Consider the following 19,187-nt stretch of genomic DNA (forward strand, 5'->3'; position numbering starts at 1 on the left):
GACACTGCCCTCTTTTGGATCGTGATTGCCAGTATTTTTCAAGGAATTAAAAAGCATTACTGTCATTCACAAAAATCCCCAATAAATGGAGGTAAAATAAATTATATAATAATTTAATATAATTTGATTCATGGAAGTTACAGTTAATATAAATTTTAAAGCAATGACTTTGTCAGTTAAAACTGAAACAGCAAGCAATGGTTAACACATTGTGTCCGTAAATGGTTATGTTCGTTAAAGTATGCTATAGATTTTTGGTGGAGAATATGACATAAGGCTTCCTTTTTGCAGCAATTAACATCTACACGCATTTTTTTCTGCATGTACACTGATTCATATATCTGCGACTTGTAGCCCTTCAGCAGTTGTTAATTAGTGTTTATCACTGAAAAAGTACAATGCATTGTGAGTATCACTTAGACACTTGGGGCCTATAATGGTGCACATTTACAAGTTCAGTAAAAACAAGATGAAGTACCAAAACTTCTTGATGTTTTTCTCTTTTTTAGCAAAACTGCTTGCGATCACCAGTGTTAAAAAATTTACTTTTGTCCATTGAGCTAAAATTTTGTTGCAAAGCACCTTATAAGCATAAAAGCTACTTTTTTATATAGTCACATATGACTCTATCCGTGATTCCTGAATAAACTGCAGCTATGTGAGTTTCCCATGTTTGAATCTTTGTACATCCCTGGCAGATGTTTCTTGCATGTCCCTCATCTGTGGGAGGTACCCATGAGGACCCCCCCATTCCCAGCGGTCCGAGAGCTGCGGCAGGGGGTTTTCGGCAAGCAGCCGGGTGGTCTTGGCCTGGTTGAGTTGTGCGGTCTGAAACATGCATCTGACCCGAGACAGATGGTGCAGGTGACTCCGCTCATGCTTATGGGCATCGACTCCTGCGATGTTCTCAGCCTCGCGCGCCACCTGTTGGGGGTGGCTGTAACTTAGGACCTTCTGAGATGCGCCTCTAATAATACACCACTACCATATAACTAGACCAGTCTTACATTTTATTTCATTGTGTGAAACAAATCACAGATGCATAAGAGGGAGCTTTTTTGCTGATCTGATACGGGTTCTTAAGAGTCAAATCGCTGGAGTACTGCTGGTGAAAGGTGACGCTCACAGGTGGGTCATACTACACATACAACTTATGAACCTACTGGTTATTGCTAGAAGCGCTGCATAACATTTGGCCTCAGTAAACTCACTGCCTGCATGTCTGTTTTCCGGGACCATGCGGCTCACCTTCGGACAACCAGTTTCCATTTTCAGTAGCCGGGCGTTGGAGTTCCTTCTCAGTGTGTTCCACAACACCTGTCCGCTAACCTGTTCTGAGAAGATGGCACAGTTCATCTTGATCGTGAGACGAACTGGAATAAAGTGGTTCTGACTGCATCAGAAAGTTACAGCAGAAGACTTGTTTTGGAGAATCTACTGTCAGCATACTAGGGGGCATGGTGGTGCAGTGGCGCAGTGGATTGGACCGGGTCCTGCTCTCTAGTGGGTCTGGGGTTCGAGTCCTGCTTGGGGTGCCTTGCGGCGGACTGGCGTCCTGTTCTGGGTATGTCCCCTCCTCCTCCGGCCTTACGCCCTGTGTTACCGGGTAGGCTCCGGTTCCCCGCAACCCCATATGGGACAAGCGGTTCAGAAAATGTGTGTGTGTGTGTGTGTGTATGTACTGTCGGCATAGCGCACTGAAAAAATCTTACTCAGTTTCAAGGTAAGACTTTTCGTATCTATTTGTTTTATTCCAGCTTTTTTGTCAGACCCGTACACATACCTGGATAGGTTTAAAAGTAAACTGAACTTTGTTTAGGAATCGTAATCGGATTCGTTCATGCTATGTCCCAATAAATAAATCCAAAGGGCTTTGCGGAGAAAATTGGGTTTTTGTTTCACTTCTCCTACCTACTGCATACGATATACGCTACTGGTGCAGGCGAGCGCATGTACGACAGGGGCAGAAGAGAGCCGCGTACCTCCCACCTGAGCCATCCATTGCAGGAGCCATGGTGACGCACGTGTTTTCACAAGGGCTGGGTTCAGGAAGTACTCTGCTGTCTCTGGGCCAAACAGTCTGCGCAGAGGAACACACAAACACACACAGCGCATGTCTCTGAGCTGGGTGACAGTCAGACTCCTCCCACTCCTAACATTTCACAGACATCTGCAGCGACTGTCACTACCACACCCTTTAAAGAAGACATGCTCAGTTTTTTTCCTATTCCTGGAGCAACTCTTCCCTGGAATCCTTTCTGGAGGGCCGATCACCTGGAAACATCCAAGAAGTTCAAGTGTTGCCCTTTGCCACGCTCGCTCAGGTGTTGGCCGGGAGGGGTGCTACCTATGCAGGTGCTGGTGGACAGTGGATTCTAAGCCATGCTCTGCAGGCTGCTGGCCCAATGGCGTGTGCTCATATCCTTTGAGATCCACTGCTTGCTTCTCCTGCCTGCTCATCGTCTCCGCTTGGCTGGGCACCGCTAACGATGTTTCGGGCCGGGCCGGTCCAGACTGAACAGATCGAAGGTGCATTGTCAGCATTCTTGAAATCAAAAATTTCCATCCATCGGCCAATAGTACCAGTTTGGACCTGCATTAGGTATAATGGCCAACATTGCTTAGCACTGCAATAACAGTGGCACTGGCATGCCTCTTGAAGACTATAAAGATTAAAAAACAATTGGGATGACATTTTAATTAAAACCACCCATCCTCTTAGTTCCATGGGACTACTCCAGAGCAAACCTCCCATTGAACCCCATCCTTCTTACAGTACCTCTTGTTACACCAGCAGCAGAGCCACGTCCTGGCAGAGGCTGTTAGAGACTGACTGCTACGGATCTCGCTTTCCCAGGCACCTTGATTCACGCATCACGCTCCTGGGGTGGTTGGATGGGTCTCGGTGCAACGAGCAGGTTGCTTGGCAGCTGATGACTTGGTGCGTCAACGGGCACGTAGATGAGCTTCATCATGGGACCTGTACAAGGTGCCTGCGAGGCCCTCTGAGCTGTGAAGTAGTTGTATGCACGGTACTTTCCCCAGTGTCACGTTAAATGATTGACCGGCGTACAGTGCAGGTTCAGACCCATCCTTGTGTTGCCGAAGTGAGCACAAATAAGCAGAAATGAACCGCACAATAGTCATAAAATACTGAGGAACAGAGAAACCAGCCCGAGAATGGAAACAAAGCTAGTCACAAAGCTTAGACAATGAAGACACATCAATCTTTCACTCGTTATAATATTGTTGGTAGGCAAAACTAACCTTATTTGGTTTATGTATATTACTCTGAGTTGCTCTGTCACATTTTTGACAATAGACAAGTAATTATGCAATAATCGTAAATGTTTCCTATTACATTTACATTTACATTTATTCATTTAGCAGACGCTTTTGTCCAAAGTGACGTACGTCTCAGAGAAAATACAATTTGTGCATTACATTAAGAGAAAGAGACACGGCTGCAGACATGTGACTCTTAAGTAAACCTAGTTTGTCACCTTCCACTTGATGCACCGATGTTCATCGCTCGAGTAGGTGCATTAAACGCAGGATAGATGAATCCTGATAACCTCCTACCATTTTTTTAATATAATATGCAAATGAGCATATCCATTAGCAAAGGTTACCATTTTTCTCACAAATTCATAGCCATCTGCCCTAATATTGATATAATGGCACCCTGCATTATTGCACCACCTGAATACTTTATTTTCATTTCCTGATGACAAGTTACATGATTAAATGAAAATGAAGTTTTTAAAATCTGAAATTTGGTCTCATGTTATGGTTGTTTTCCTACTGGAGATTAAAAAGTATGCAAAGGTCAAACCAGTGCCAATCTGGAACTGAAGACTGTTTTACTATCAGTTTTTCACTCCAGCCAAGGCTTTTATCCAACACTGGTTACATTTATACTATTTTACACACATGGTTATTTCACTGCTTAAATGCTTTCCTAAGAAAAAATAGGTAGAGTCCCTTGTGGATCTGAACCAGCAACTTGTAGCTTAAAAGGCTGTATTCACAGTAGCACAGAAAGAATCAAGCTCTCATTTCAGTGCTGCGGGGAAGAGATGTTGTGTCGTTCGTGTGAAGGAAGCTTGGAAGGCTGTTATGTCCTTCAACACAACCGATTTCAAATGGTGCTAGAAAACTCCATCTGACTCTGAACACCAGAGGAAATCGGTCGTGCTGAGAAAGGCCAAGGGTCCCAAGCTCTGGATTCCCATTCCGCAAAAAACGAGGTATGTTCAGACCATCTCCCCCATTCAGTACCAACCAGCAGCCCAAACAACTTAGATTATTACCATTATGTGTAAAAATTAATTTCTAACAACACTTTAATGAGTAGCAAATAGTCTGCATTTGAAAATCTGCCTTAGATTCTATCCAGCTAGTTAGTTGGCACAAAGTAAACTTTGCATACCCTTTAATGTTATCTGGAATATTCTTTATGATTTTTCAGTAATGTCATAGTACCTGTACATCTCACATTTTAAAGGTAGCCATGCAGGCAAACGTCAGTCCGTACCTTATAAACACATGAAACAGGAGATGTTGAAGGATGTGTTTTATTTTTAGTGCAGTGTCAGGTTTAATTATGGAATAATCTGAAATATGTGCTGCAAAATTGGCTTCACTCACACAATACACAGTCACAAAGACTGCTGAAGCTCTCCTTATTTTCAGTTGACATAGAAACCTGTCCCCCCCCCCCACGCATGCAAACTTTTTTTTTTTGCACAATAACATACAGTAGAGCTTTAGTGGTTCTTGCGAGCTTGTCAGTTTCGTCATACTTACCAAAGATAGTCATTTAGTCAGTGAGGCCTGTGAGACAAAGTTATCTGTGGACTTTTATTAAATTTATTTTTATTGAGTACTTTATGGAGATGATACAGGAAGGCTATCTCAGGATATTCATGGTCATTTGTTTTATGGATCAAAGTAGGTTGTGGTAAGTTGTCTGGGTATGGCCACAGTCAACTCACATGGTGGCAGACTTACTCCTGACTGCAGAATCAAACCACCCCGTTTACATTTATTCATTTTCTGATGCTTGTTCCCAAACAATTTACCATGCTACCTACAATCATTTACCCATATTTACAGCTTGGTCATTTTTACTGGAGTCAAGAAAACAGAAGACGCTCTCAACTAAGTATAATTAAGTAAATGGCCTGGGTGCTCAGAATCCCCTAGGTTTATGTAATGTTAAGCGAAGATGGGAGAGCACAGGAAATCTTACCAAAATACCTTGTACTTTTTGGGGCGGATGTGTTTTGGAGAGGAACCTTCATTAGCGTATCTGTATGTAGTGGAAAACTACAAAACTACATTTGACCAACCACATTTAATGAATCAATACACTTCATTATTTTAATGTGCTTTATCATTTATTTGCAATATATTTTCTTTCTGGTCATTTTTGCAGTCTCTTCTATTTTAATTTTGTCCGCGCTGTAAGTTTTTAGCAGGTGATGATTACCGTAGGTAGCCGCATTTTCCCCATTCAAACGGTTATTTTGACACCAGCTCGCATTTCATTGCAAACAAGCTTTATCTTCTTTGCATATATAGATTTGTATGCACCGTACTGACAGTCCATACATTGCTTAAGAAGAGCAACTGAATATCTTTTACAGCAGAGCACTGTTCCAATATGGCTGTCAGTGTAAGTCACATTACATTCATGGCAGTTATCGTTTTCCTGCTCATCAAGGGGTCTGCACTCCCCCAGCATTTGCTCTCTGCGGGGTCTTCATTCCCCCTTCCCCCTCACCCTCATATGCTGTGGGGAGTCTAAGGACGCTACAGCATGTCATAACAGCTTAGCCACGGGTGGCTGCTGCTGAAAGGGGACCACTGGCTGACAGCATGGTGGCCGGATCCATGGGGCAAGGAGGGACAATGAAGAGGGGGGACTGGGTGGGCATTTTTTTCCAAACACACTAACATTCCTGCCAACAGCTACGACACGGTCACACAGACATGGCAACATAGGCGCCATCCCACAATTCCTCCAGATCTCCCAAGACACGCATAAACCCTCCAACAGTTATGACACGGTCATGTTGACTTGGCAACATAGACATGAATTCCCCTCCACAATTCCTCTAGAATCATGGACAGTCAGAATAACAGCTATGACAACGGCTCAGATACTGCTCGTATACAATGACATACAAAAACACCCACCAAAAAATACAAGCAGGCATACTGTCAAACTCACACACACTAGTATGTACAAGATAGTTTCATGTAAGCCCGAGTCAAAATGACTTTCTTCTTTCTTTTGTATACAGGATATGTATACGTGTGGTTGAGCAGAGGTCAGGCCAGGAGATGAGATACAGTCCAAGGACTGAATTATTGACCTGTTTTGTTTGAGATGCATGTGCTCAGACTGCTGTGTTCCTGTGGTTCCTACAGAATGGAGACCAAGCATGGATGTCAGAGGACATATCCATGCAGATCAAGTGGATTTTCTCCATACGTGTGCCCACTTACATGCCACAGTACCCTGCATGCCCATGTCAGACAACCATGCAGTACCTGACATGCCTGAACAGACTCCTCTGCAAGCAGGGCACGAGGGAGTGCAGTCATCACAAAGGATGACAGCCACGCCCACTGCCTCCCTGTGCCCACATGCTTCTCCAAAGCCTCCCTCTTCCATCAGCACCACTGACCTAGATTGCAGACTTGCCCAGGCTCCCCCGCAAACACACACTAGCACACAGGCATGGTGAGACTCTCAGACACACCCACACACACATGCACTAAAACCAATGGCTCCTCATAGTGAAGGAGGGGGAACTCTCAGCTATTTCACTAATTTGTTGGAACAGATTTGCTGAGACACAGTTAATATTTAGGAGTAGTACCAACCTGTAAAAGCTGAACCGTACAAGGCATCTGATCACAGAGACTGAGCTATATTGTAGACCTTGGATACGGGCCTTGTTTTACACGCTGTTTGTGAGTTCGGGGGTTCTCTTGTTACTCAGAATGACATTCAGAGGTCTGTCCATTTCTGTACCATAATAACACACACGTGTGTTCATTTGTTGCACTTTAAGAATAGTGTGCAACGTATGAGAATAAATGTTATTTAATTCACTAATACCCCAATAAAATCAGAAGCCAGTAGGGCTCATGGAGAGATAGAATCACTAGGATCAGTGAGAAGGAAAACTGCTTCTGTTGGCAGTGGTAAATGGTGTGCTCTGCTTGCTCTGAGTGGGGTGGGGTTGGCAAGTAAGCTGTCTCAGAGGATCCCCGGGCCTTTCTAGAAAAATATCATAAATGTTGCATGCCTATTAGAAAGAAGAACCACAATAAAATTTGTTATAGATTGCACTGTTATCACAAGGCTATAATAGAGGTTGCATAGCTAATCTTTTATTTGTATTGTGCCTCTGATCCTTTGTTCAGCGCTCCGTGTCACTGTATGAGAAGAGTGCTTTATAAAAATAAATTGAATTGAATTAATACACTGCACTGGTCAGAAAAAAATATGTGTTTTTCATTTATACAGCAGCTTATGAACCTGCACAAAATTCTGAAGAAAGAAAGAAAGAAAGAAAGAAAGAAAGAAAGAAAGAAATGGAAAATGAATTTGTAATGCCACTAACTGACATTTTCAAGATCATATTTTAACAAGCCATTTTAATGAATAGAGGACTGAAAACAGCACATGAACCACCCACGCATTTAACGAGTTTATATAAGTATTTTTAATATTAGGATTACAAATGCAGCTGTTAGTACTTTACTAAAGGCTACTGCCTTTAGACCCAAAGGTTGTAGGTTCAATCCCCACCTCTGGCTGTAGTCCCCTTGAGTAAGGTACTTAACCTAAATTGCTCCAGTAAAATAACCCAGCTGTATAAATGGGTCAATAATTGTAAGCATGTAATAACTGTGACCTTAACATTGTAAGTCATTTTGGAGAAAAACGACAGCTAAATAAATAGATGTAAATGTAGTACTCTTATAAGCTATACTATCTTTCAGTACCAAATTTACCATAAAGTCCTCTATAAAGCATAGTTATTACTTAGAACCCAAGAATTAATTAGAATGTAATTTCTAATTTCTTAATTATACAATAAAAGAAATGACTCTTCACACAGTGGTAGCATATAAAGAGAGAAATTACACTTACATTTATTTATTTAGCATTACCGTTAAATAAAAATACAAGACATTACCTGCAGCCTTACAGAACTGCTGGGCTGCTTTCCATTTGAATGTGATCCCCCTATGCCTGCACAAGTACGCTCATGGAGTATGGATGCACATTAGGGTCAGTGTTCTCCCCAACATGGTGCACCACTGACCTCCTCAGGATCTGCTGGACAAGGTTCTGAGAAGTGGACTTTTCAAAGAGCACTGTGATCTGGACATTGTGAGTCAAAGGTTTAGTTCCCCTCCTGCACCTTAATTGGTGCGTGTTTGGAAACAGAAGCAAATCGCAATGCAGGCCAAGATAGGACCACTTACTCTGAAAGAAATCTGGACAAGACTTGGTAGCGGAATCATCCTGATGATGAGTGAACAGAACCTCACCCTGCTCCACAGTGTAAGAAGATCGCATACAATAACACCAAAAGCAAAGCAGCTCTCTCCCTTTCCCAGCTCCCTGTGTTCATCAAACGTTCTGAAAATGTGCCTTTCTTGTCGAAACATCTAAGCAAAGATATTTATAGGCAAATATTAAGTAGTTGTGTTAAATCCTAGGTTTAAGCAATCTCCTCCGGTTACTCAAAGACACCACGTGCATCATTCGAATGACAAAAACATCTGCCCAAGCAATAGCATTCCGCTGTGATGCATTAGTATGCCTTAACCTCATAGAGGCGGTCAGATGGTGTAGACCTACCTGTGAACCTGTGAGATGGCCATTCCAGCACTTCGTCTAGTGTGATACACAGTCGCAGAAATCGACAATGAGATGTGGACAGTGAAGGAGAAAGAGGAAGAGTGAGAGTAAAAAACTGAGGGGTCAGTCCTGGTCCGCTACGACCACGTGGCAGCTAGGCCGAGGACACAATGACAGAATGTGAGAGGAGCGTGTGTGTCCGCGAGGTAGGAAGAGAACGCGAGAAAGGCAGTCCGTAAGAGGGAGAGGCAAGTCCGTGCAAATTCAGACCATGTGGCAGCCTGGCTGTCTGGCAGGTTCTCAGACAGGGCTAGCTGTGAGACTGTGCCCCCCCATCCACCCCCGCTGCACCCCTCCCTTCCCTTTGCTTCCCTTCCCTTCCCTCCCAGTGTAACTGTCCCCGCCCTGTACCCTCAACCCACCACCTCCAAATGCCTGAGCCACATTTATAGGAACTCCACCTATTGAGTCCATATTTCTCCTCCATACAACCAGTCCCCCCCCCCCTTCCCCAGTTTTCTTTCTACACTTTCTCTTGCCAGTGGGCATGCACACAAAGCATAAACAAAAAGCACAAATGTACGCGCGGAAACATCAGGTCCATCTGACAGCACGTCTTCTTAACCTCCGTCTAGATGTAACTGTTTCTTTAGGGTTAAATAGAATTATCAAATGAGAAAAGGGGAGAAAAAGGACCATGACACCATGTTCTGTCTGACTGAATCCAGTTTCAGTTTCTCTTCTTTCTAGGAGGAAGTGACAAGCGCTAAGGACTGTCGCCATGGGGACAATTCCTTTCCATCTCAGAGACCCACAGGCGTTCCCTCCGTGGTGCGCTGCGGTGCGCTGCAGTGTGCTGCCCAGGAGGTCCAATTCCAAAACCTTTCCCATGATTAAGCAAATTCTGACACCTCCATAATATTGATGCTGTATTTTATTTATTTGCAAAAGACATGTGCTGAGGTTTAAATTCTCTATTCTGGTATGAGAATGGTATGACTGAGTGAGAAATTATGGGATTAGCCATCCATTCATCTAATCATTGAAGACATATCTGAGAGATGTAATCATAAACCAGCACAGTTAAAGTGTAATTGTATTTCAATGGTATTACTTGACTAGTTTTCACTGAATTATGGATCACATACACACACATTTTCAAAACCGCTTGTCCCACACAGGGTCACAGGGAACCGGAGCCTACCCGGCAACACAGGGCGTAAGGCCGGAGGGGGAGGGGACACACCCAGGACAGGACGCCAGTCCGTCGCAAGGCACCCCAAGCGGGACTTGAACCCCAGACCCACTGGAGAACAGGACCTGGTCCAACCCACTGCGCCACCGCGCCCCCATAATTATGAATAATTGTAGTTATTATTCTAATTACCCTAGGGGACCTCATCTAAATGGGAAGGCTGCCACCACACAGTTTGCAGCATGTGTAATTTTTATGGAGAGCGTAGGCATCCTGAAAATATGACATGAATATCATGTTGTTTTCTTCCCTTCCTCCAAAAATGGCAAATTTGTAGACATGTTTAATTCCAAATAAATCTTTTTAATAAATGATATGTTAGCATGAGAATGTCTCATTTGCTCCTGCTGAGGTCCAGCCCTACTGAGAGGTGATAAGAGGTAGGAAATATAGGAGCTGTGCAGTTCCCAATACAACCACTGGATGGTAGCTGGAAGTACAGTGCCTCTGTAGGCAACAGGGCACCTGTAGAAACCCTCCTCACCTGGAGAGTGTGAGTTAAAGGTGTCTCCAGTAGACCCCTCAAGTGTGATCACAAGAGCCTCACCACTGTACATGGCAGCACGCTGTGGGGAAGTTAAGGTGCAGCACTCCTGTTCCGCACAGCACAGGGAAGTACTGGGGCCTCTTAAACAATGGCTTGTTGCCACTGAACAGGGGCTGTATTGTATTTCACATTATGTTTCTTAACTAACATTTAACAATCAAAGGAGAATTAAGCAAGAATATTTCTCAAGAGGACTTACGCTATTTGATTCCAGTTGTAGAAAATAAAACCCAGCCTCTGAGTCAGTTCCAATGTGCTCAGCCTTGACCTGAAAGATTTGCATTATAGCAATGAATGTATTCAGGTCGATGCACATGCCAGGAGATGGCAGTGGTATGGGTTAGCAGGCTGCCAGTTCAATTCCCAGCTACCACTTTGCTTGCTTTTGTACCCTTGAGGAAGGCTTTAAATCTGCGTTGTAAAAATATACTGATAAAATTATAACTCGGTTATAATAAACGTGTCATGTAAAACAATGAAGTCACAAAATGGATTTTCCAAGGGGACTGGTCCAAGGACTGCTCTGGGCCTACTTGATCCCGGCCACCATGTGGATCCACCAGTTTGCTTGCACGGTCCAGCCCAGCTGCTCACAAATATCGATCTGCTGCAGGAAGTGGTTAAAGGCCTCTTCTTCTGTTTGATCCTGCTGGAGGGCTTCCCGCAAGTACCGCATGTCCTGCGTGCAGCTGAGCTCTGGGATGCCGGTGAGCATCATGAGGGAGAAGAGAGTAACCAGGAGTCGGGTGTGGTTGCGAAGAGCCAGGTAGGCCTGGATACAGGTGTTCTTAAAGGGGTGGGGTTGCATATTGAAATGTCAGTAGAGACAGGGGACAGATCAGAGTGCACAATTTTATTCTGTTCAAAACCAATGAAATGTGAAATATCCACCTAAGGAAAACAGTAGAGGCTCATAGATGCAAGATACGTGTTATATCTCAAATTTAACATACAACCATATTGAAAAAATAAAATGAAAACTAAAGAGAACAAATTTCAATTATCCATCCCCAAAAATCTATGTGTCCTCACCTTGAACCTCTGGAAGTAAAGACTGGACCTCTTGTTCAACCTTCCCATGACGTACAGGAAGTCCGGTGTCAGGACAAACGGGACCCTCTCCCTGTTCATGCCCAGGAAGCGCTTTGTGTTGCCCAGGATGTGGCCAAAGTCGATGTGGAAAAGATTGCCTTGCAGAACACATGGCATTGTGCCTCATTACACTATCCTTACAAGTTTTGCTTACAAGTTAAATATCCTTTTACAGGGAAAGTGAAAATGTGTTTAGTCTTTAGAAGAAGAGAAAAAGATCCTTGGTAAAGGTTTGTTGTACCACGTACAGAGAAGCTACAGCAGTAGCCGTAGTAGTATTTTGACAAGCTTGCATCTTTGTCCAGAGCAGTATGGGGTATTTGCCACATTTATAACCACTGCAGTACTTGTTTTGGTTTTAAGAGTGAGCACATTGTGCTGTCAGATCTAGCAATAAGAGTCCACCTAGGGAGTTACCCGCACTGTGCTCTAAGGATCTTGCTGTCCCCTTACCTTGATCTGTGATCATGATGTTGTCATTGTGACGGTCTCCTATCCCCAGCACATAGGTGGCCACGCAGTAACCTGCGCATGAAGTAACAAATCTCTCCATGGCCTGGAAGTGCTGTGACACCAAGGTTGAACAGAAAGGAGGAGGTCAGTGTTACAGTGTGGGACAAAACCATGAAAAACAGAAGTGCTCTGAGGGATCTTGCGAAAGGGGAATCCAGATATGATTTAATGCATATGTCTAACAAGAACATCATTTTATGTAGTGGAAGAGTAAATTCACTCGAAAAGACACTTGTAGTTACACTCAAAAAGGACCCAAAACCCATATACCCTAATTTTGGAAACTCATCTGAAAATAGAATTTATTTGGATCTTGACATTTCCTGAGCTGTATCTGCCATGATAAGTGCAATAATGTCAAATGCATAACTCTCCACAATGGTGTAAAACAAGCAAGCTGTGCTTCAGTAATCGTGCAGATACATCAAAGTATTCTCTCTCGTGGGAAGTTTTTTTTTTACTTTTTGAACGGTGGAATTTTTTTGCTTTTCTATGGTCCGAATTTCAGAGGCGATGAGATAAAAGAGAAAGACAGAAGCTGACGACACCACACATACGCCATGTATGTCATACATACTATTTCCTGTACCAAGCTCCTCCCCTTGAGCCACTCAAATAAGGCATCATTTTTGAAGGCTCCCGTGTTGCCACCTCTGCTCCTCTGCACGGCAGCAATCGTGACTGCGTCCCTTACAATCTCTATCATGCCTGTGGCACAAATAGGCACCGTGACTTGATTCACAAAAGAAAATGTCCATCTGTCAAAATTAACAGCTGCAGATGTGCGGTCAATCTACAGTAATAGGCTGTACTGCTTCCTATTATACAGCTGTCACTGACAAGTCTGAGATTCTACTGCAGGTAGTAACACTATTCTCCCATTGTATGTAGAACTAAATCTTACAAAAACCTAGAGTTTTTACTAGTAACTCTGCTTGAATTCATGACCATTCAGTATTTTGAATTCTGCAGTTCTATTAAATAGTAGGGATAAATTAAGTTCTCATTAACTCATTTCATTTTGTCTTTTCTACATACTCCGTTTAAATATGAAGAGGTAGAGAAGGTAAACCGAATTGTGTTAATTTACCTATGTTATGTCCAGTGGAGATGCAGCCATAGGGCACCAAATTTAAGTCCAGTGATTGACTTTGCCAAACTGAATCCATAAATACCAGGGTCTACAGAGTTCGAAACATGCAGAGACATAATGTAAATGACTTTCAGTGCTTTATCACAAGGTAGGTTGAACCCTTTCACATTTGTTTCAGCAGAACCGGCTTGGACTGTTTAAGAATTCTCACTTTTTTATATTTTTTTATTCAGTTGTATGTATAGGTACAGTGAGGACAACACTATACAACAGTCTTGAAGACCCTTGCTTACCTGAATGACCAGCATGTCCTGACGCAGGTCATCTCCGTGTTTGAAAATGATGCCCACAGGGGCAATAGGTGGTCCCTGTGACTCTGGACATGAGAATTCCAACCACAGTGGCTTCTTTTTGGATGCCATCACTTTGCATTTGTCCAGCTTGGAGTGGAGCGCAAATAGCATCAAGGCAACATTTGTCAAGTATTTAAAGAAGAAACTCACTTCATGCAAGTTCACTGACACACACTTTGACCTACCATTATTGGCCCTGCTTTCACACGTGGGTCAAAAGGAACCTGGAACTGTGATGGAAGACTGCAGGCCCTCAACATGTCCTGTAGCTGTTGAGCAGCTGACGTGAAACAGAAACAACAAAAATGACAGCAAAAATATGTATTTGTAAGGCAAATATGTCAGGAATAAATGTTTTTTTTAATGAGTTTTCCATTGACTGCTGCCAGTTGTCTCCCTGTGACAAATGCCTCTCAGCATATCAGCATCACTACCAGCACAGGACAGCTGACCGCATAGTGGTTTTAACGTCCTTTGAATCTAAAGGTTACTGATTCAGCTCTCAACTGCTGCTGTAGTACCCTTGAGCAAGGTACTTACCTTAAAATTGCTCTAGTAAAAGTAGAATTGGGTGAATAGTTGTAAGTAGCTTAGCATTCTATGTTGCCTTGGAAGAAAATTGTCAGATGAACAAATAAATGTAAATTATCACATACTCATCATGGTATTGCGCATCCATTCTCAGTGAGCCTTTTTTACATGGAGAACTGGCACCGTACCATTTGCTGTGAGGTCAGTCTTATCGGGGAAAAGCTTCTTAATGTCGATGGCCACCTTGTGCAGACACTCGACCAGCTGGACCTGGTGCAAGAAGCCTGTCAACATAGCCTGTCCGCAGCCCAGGAGGTAGGCTTCCAGAACCACTACGAAGCGCTGCCGGAAGTATAGGCAGCCAGACACCTCGCTACGCAGGTACCAGAAAAAGTAGTGGCCAATCCTCTTACTCTGTACAAAAAAGTTACAGCAAGAAAAGTAATGCTTTATTCATATACATATTTGCAGGTCTGACAATCACACTTTATTCCTCTACTACCATGGTGTCATCAGCCATCTCCACAGACACATACCACTCAGTAAAATCATATGAATTCAAAAATGTGTCACTGTTTCTTTTCTCAACAAAGGAACTATTTAGTTAAATCAGATGATGCTGTGCAGAGATGGAACAAATACAAAGTAGGTCTGTGCCCGGGTGAAATCCACTGTCATAACATGTTTACCTTTTTTTCTCAGAAATAAGCATTGAAGTGTTTTATGTATTGATAAGTGTGGTGGCCTACTCACTCTAAGGGCTCTCTGGATCAGGAACCTTGCCAGATAACTGTCATGATATGGCTCAACTTTTAAAGTCTTGAAGGGAAAAAGAAAACAAAAATATGTATAGTACAGTTACATTTACATTTACGTTTACATTTACTCATTTAGCAGACATTTATCTCCAAAGCGATGTACATCTCACAGGAAATACAATGTGTATAGTAATTCTGCGTTTTAAAATTACAAGCACATGACATCTGAGTGACTTAAAAATTTACTACTGCAACAAATACAAATGAATCTCAATTATGCACAGTTTGAAGAAATATAGAAAAAACTGAATAGATTTTTTTAATAATTCAAGGTGTTAGTCATTATATTCATGTGCACACTTACAATCAGGATGGATCAAATTTTTCTAACAGTTTATTTACAATGCGTGCAGGTTTGCATTAGCAATGCAGCAATTTAGATTGCCTCTCTCACCTGCACCAGCTGCAGCAGGTACCTCAGCACTTCTTCATTCGAAAGACTTTCGAGCTTCTGTACTGCAAACTTCCTGACCAGCTCATCAGCAAAGTCCACACTAAGAAGCTCAAGGGCTATAGGAACCTCCAAGTCTTCAGGGTTCCAGTGACTAAGCAGCCAGTGAATATCATGGACCGTGCTGGGATTCAGCCAGTTGACCGTGCGGAGAAACTGAGGTAGGTTGGAGCCATAGTGGGTACTTTCTTCCTTAAACCTCTTGAGGGAAGCTTTGTCTGACACATCCCTGGGAGGCACTGCCGAGGTAACACCACCACCGGATGCAGGCGATGCCTTGTTCGAATGAGACCCACAGAAAGCTAACTCTGTACTGTGAGCATCTGAGACCCTTGGTGACAGACACACACCAGAAGAGTCGTAGCCACGTGGGAGGACAACAGGGAAGCTGTACCTGTCCAACAGGAAGGTGATAGCCATAGAGCAATTCTGTTCAGGGTTGGTGGCTGAGGACAGCTTGTCAGCTTCATAGGTGAAGACTTCTTCCTCTTGTTCAGGGAAAGGCCACATGTACAGGGTATGCAGTCCTTGGCTTAGGACAGACCTGTGGTCAATAAGCAGAAAATTTACAAAGAACAACACCTTCCCATTACCTTTTTGGTAATCAGGTGTTTTGCCTTCTGAAGCCAAAGACTTGGATTCCTTAGCCGCACTGCCATCAGAAGCAGTGGTATTAACAGTGAAGTTGAGCTTGGCACCATAAGGTAAATTTTTAAGGAGCACATCAAACTCAAGCCACTCATTCCACAGTACTTCATCTGTGAAGGTCTTCTGAGTTGAGCAAACAGAGGATACAACCTTGCTCCCATACAGGATGCAACTTTCAACATAAATAGTCTGTGGGGCTTTGCTGGGGAGCTGTGGGATATCCAAACCTAACAACTTCACCCTCAAAGGTCTGTCACAGTCCCTCAGTGAGATCATTGTGATATCCTCTACCTCCTTGTTTGAGAGTGAGAAGTCTTCATGTAAGCCGGGTATCCCAGTGAAACTGTCCACCAGAGGCCAATCCTCTGGTCTCACAGTGTCCTCCAGTAGTGATGATATATGGATCACAGATAGGTGGAGCTCCTGCATTGTCTTCAAGCAGTGTCGCACCCAAAGGAAATCTGAAAGAGGATGATTTCCATCAAGGAACTCTTCCCTCCCACACACTTTCAGTGTCAGTTCCTCAGGAGCATTTTTTAAAGTATTATCAATTTCAGACATCCTCTGGAGGAAGATCTCAATGAGACACCTGGGAAAAGCACTAACATCGACTTTCACCTTAAAGTTCTTGTCCTCATAATAGAGAATCACCAGCATTTCATAACTGAGCAACACCTTCTGATCTTTCATGAGGGGTGCTGAAGTAACCCAAGGTTCTAAGGCATAGGTTCTAGTGTCACGCCTGCGAATCTCCTCTCTACGGGGAGAGGCAAACTTCCTGCGAGCAAAGTTGAGTTCACTCAGCCGGTTGGATGCTACAGAAATGAGGTTGTATCCAGTGAGGTACGTCAGCAGCTGCTGGGCAGTCCATGCTTCTTCTGTAACTTCAGGAAGAGGCTGCATCAGAATTCTTGTTGTTTTTGAGCCCCGGGCATCCAAGAACCACTGGACTCCCAGTGTATTCAGAACTTGGTGGTCATCGTAAATCTCATACCAGTCCTCCCACTTTTTGTACAAAAGCTGGTACTGCTCGGGGTCCAGTAAGCTGAAGGGGTCTGGGAGGGAGCTCAGCATCTGGACCTGGATGCATATGCTCAGACGGAGCTGATGTACGTTGCAGCGGCTCGGCAGCTGCACCCGAACTTCAATATTGCTGTTTCTTAGCCTCTGTATTTTCCCATGTCGAAGTTCACAGATGAACACTAAGGTGTTGTCAACCTGACTAAGTGATCTGCGGGGTAATGTACTGAAGACAGACTCACATTTGTCTTCGGACTGCTTGAAGGTCTGCTTCTTATACATTTCTGCTCCTGCTGAAAGGAGGATTGTTGGAATTTTAAAACAAGTTTCATGAGCAGGAGGAACTCTTGCAAATTTTATTACACCTTAAAACTGTACTGAAGTTAATTAACGCTCCATTAGTCTGCTGTTGTGCCAGCATCTCCCACTCACGTCAAGGGATGCTTTTCATTATTTCCACTGGCTTTGGTTGCTTGCCTTTAACTGAACTGAATTGAACTGAAGACTTTATTGTCATTGTACTGCTGTGCAATACAACAAAATTATAGCAATATAATATATAATTATAACAAAATATTTATCTATGTGAGCTAACAGATTGTGGTCAAAATTCACAAATAGCTTTTATTCAAAACAACATTATTTTATAAGACAGGGCTGTGTAATGGTTGAGCTGCTTTAAGCTGTTATCCTGACATAAAAATTAAATGACACAGACTACTTGTTTGGTAAACACAGTTGCAAAAACTCTGGAAACTGGAGATCATTACTTACTCAACAAGCCTGGCTTCTTTAAAAAACTGCACCATTAACTAAGTCACTATGTGTAACGCCCTGCTGGATATTTGAACAGTTTACAATGAATATCAGCTGAAATCTGTATTTACTGTAAGAGCACACCGGAGAATGTCTTACGTCCTATGTTTTAAGTGCTCAACAAAAACTGGCTTAATACATTGTAAAGAGAAGGTAACCTTGTATTCTGTAGCCTTTGTTTCTTCTCATAAAAACACTTTTAACACCCAGTTTCACATGAAAAAAGAATTTTACTAATGAAAAGAAAACATACTTACCATGTACACCTTAGTACTTCTACTACAAGTATTTAAGAAACTAAATTTAACTATACTGCTGTAAATGGAAACATTAACAAGTTAACAAGATGGATTTCTATCCCATCACAAATAACCTAAGAGTAAATAAAAGACAGAAATGCACACAGTTGCACCTTGGTCATATGGAAAACTATGTGTTAAAGAAACTGTAAGACTGTCACTTTTCGAAGTTTTACATTACCTAACAGCCACAACCAAAACCAAACAATATACTGTGACCATACTAAGCAGTAACTTAATTAGCCTTACCATCAAACAGATGTCCGTTTCTATGAGATATTTTGTCCAAAACTGCAGTTTATCTTGAGCCAATGGCACAGTATACCTGTATGGTATACCTGTGCCAATACCTGTTTCCTTGTGCAGTCCACTGGAATGGGCAAGGACTTACAGAAATTTTTTTTTTTTTTTGCATTTGCACTTCCCCATTCCTTTCTTTGTTACCAGAGAGAGAGAGAGAGAGAGAGAGAGAGAGAGAAACACACAATTCCCCAAACCACTTCCTCTTTTGAAGACCGATAAAAGATTTATGTTTACGATTGCACCCTTTTCTGTCATAAAGCCTTTTAAAATTTACAAGAAGTGAATCAATTATTTGTGAAGTTACACTGTTGAGCACTAGATGACCACTTATTAGAAGCTGAACAATCTACCCACTGATGCAACTTCAGGACTGCTGTATGGCAGCTGTAAAGTAGAAAGCTGTTCTATTATTTCTTTTAAAAATGGTGACAGAGCTGCACTATGTTGTATTTTAACGTACTTCACATTTAGATAAAAAATTTGGATAGATCACAGATGCAGCCACATTTTCTTTTTCTGAACAGCCTTGGAGCAAGTAATACAGAAGGAATGCAA

General features: G+C 42.7%; 2 protein-coding genes across 4 annotated transcripts; both read right to left on the minus strand.

Moving 5' to 3' along the window:
- On the minus strand, positions 1–9,054 carry LOC108925603 (uncharacterized). Of its 3 annotated transcripts, XM_018737661.2 has the most exons (5): positions 2,780–3,415; positions 2,348–2,514; positions 1,983–2,080; positions 1,249–1,334; positions 1–924 (listed from the first exon to the last, which is right to left on the minus strand). In XM_018737661.2, exons 2-5 carry the CDS (start codon positions 2,458–2,460, stop codon positions 655–657), a joined length of 567 nt encoding a protein of 188 aa, XP_018593177.1. In that variant the 5' UTR covers positions 2,461–2,514; positions 2,780–3,415; the 3' UTR covers positions 1–654. The 3 variants fall into 3 exon arrangements, with proteins under 3 accessions (XP_018593177.1, XP_018593178.1, XP_018593176.1); XM_018737662.2 differs by lacking the exons at positions 2,348–2,514; positions 2,780–3,415 and adding an exon at positions 8,894–9,054; XM_018737660.2 differs by lacking the exon at positions 2,780–3,415 and having other exon boundaries at positions 2,348–2,766.
- Positions 9,055–10,496: 1,442 nt separating this feature from the next.
- LOC108925594 (phosphatidylinositol 4,5-bisphosphate 3-kinase catalytic subunit gamma isoform) lies at positions 10,497–18,681 on the minus strand. The gene is made up of 11 exons (XM_018737647.2): positions 18,579–18,681; positions 15,490–17,507; positions 15,031–15,096; positions 14,466–14,691; positions 13,932–14,026; positions 13,687–13,833; positions 13,391–13,481; positions 12,878–13,008; positions 12,241–12,352; positions 11,728–11,885; positions 10,497–11,482 (listed from the first exon to the last, which is right to left on the minus strand). The coding sequence occupies exons 2-11, from the start codon at positions 17,494–17,496 to the stop codon at positions 11,225–11,227; spliced, it is 3,291 nt and encodes a 1,096-aa protein (XP_018593163.1). The 5' UTR covers positions 17,497–17,507; positions 18,579–18,681; the 3' UTR covers positions 10,497–11,224.
- Positions 18,682–19,187: the final 506 nt, after the last annotated feature.

Source organism: Scleropages formosus, chromosome 2 (genome assembly GCF_900964775.1).
Source record: "Scleropages formosus chromosome 2, fSclFor1.1, whole genome shotgun sequence".
In the NCBI taxonomy this organism is placed as follows: Eukaryota; Metazoa; Chordata; class Actinopteri; order Osteoglossiformes; family Osteoglossidae; genus Scleropages; species Scleropages formosus.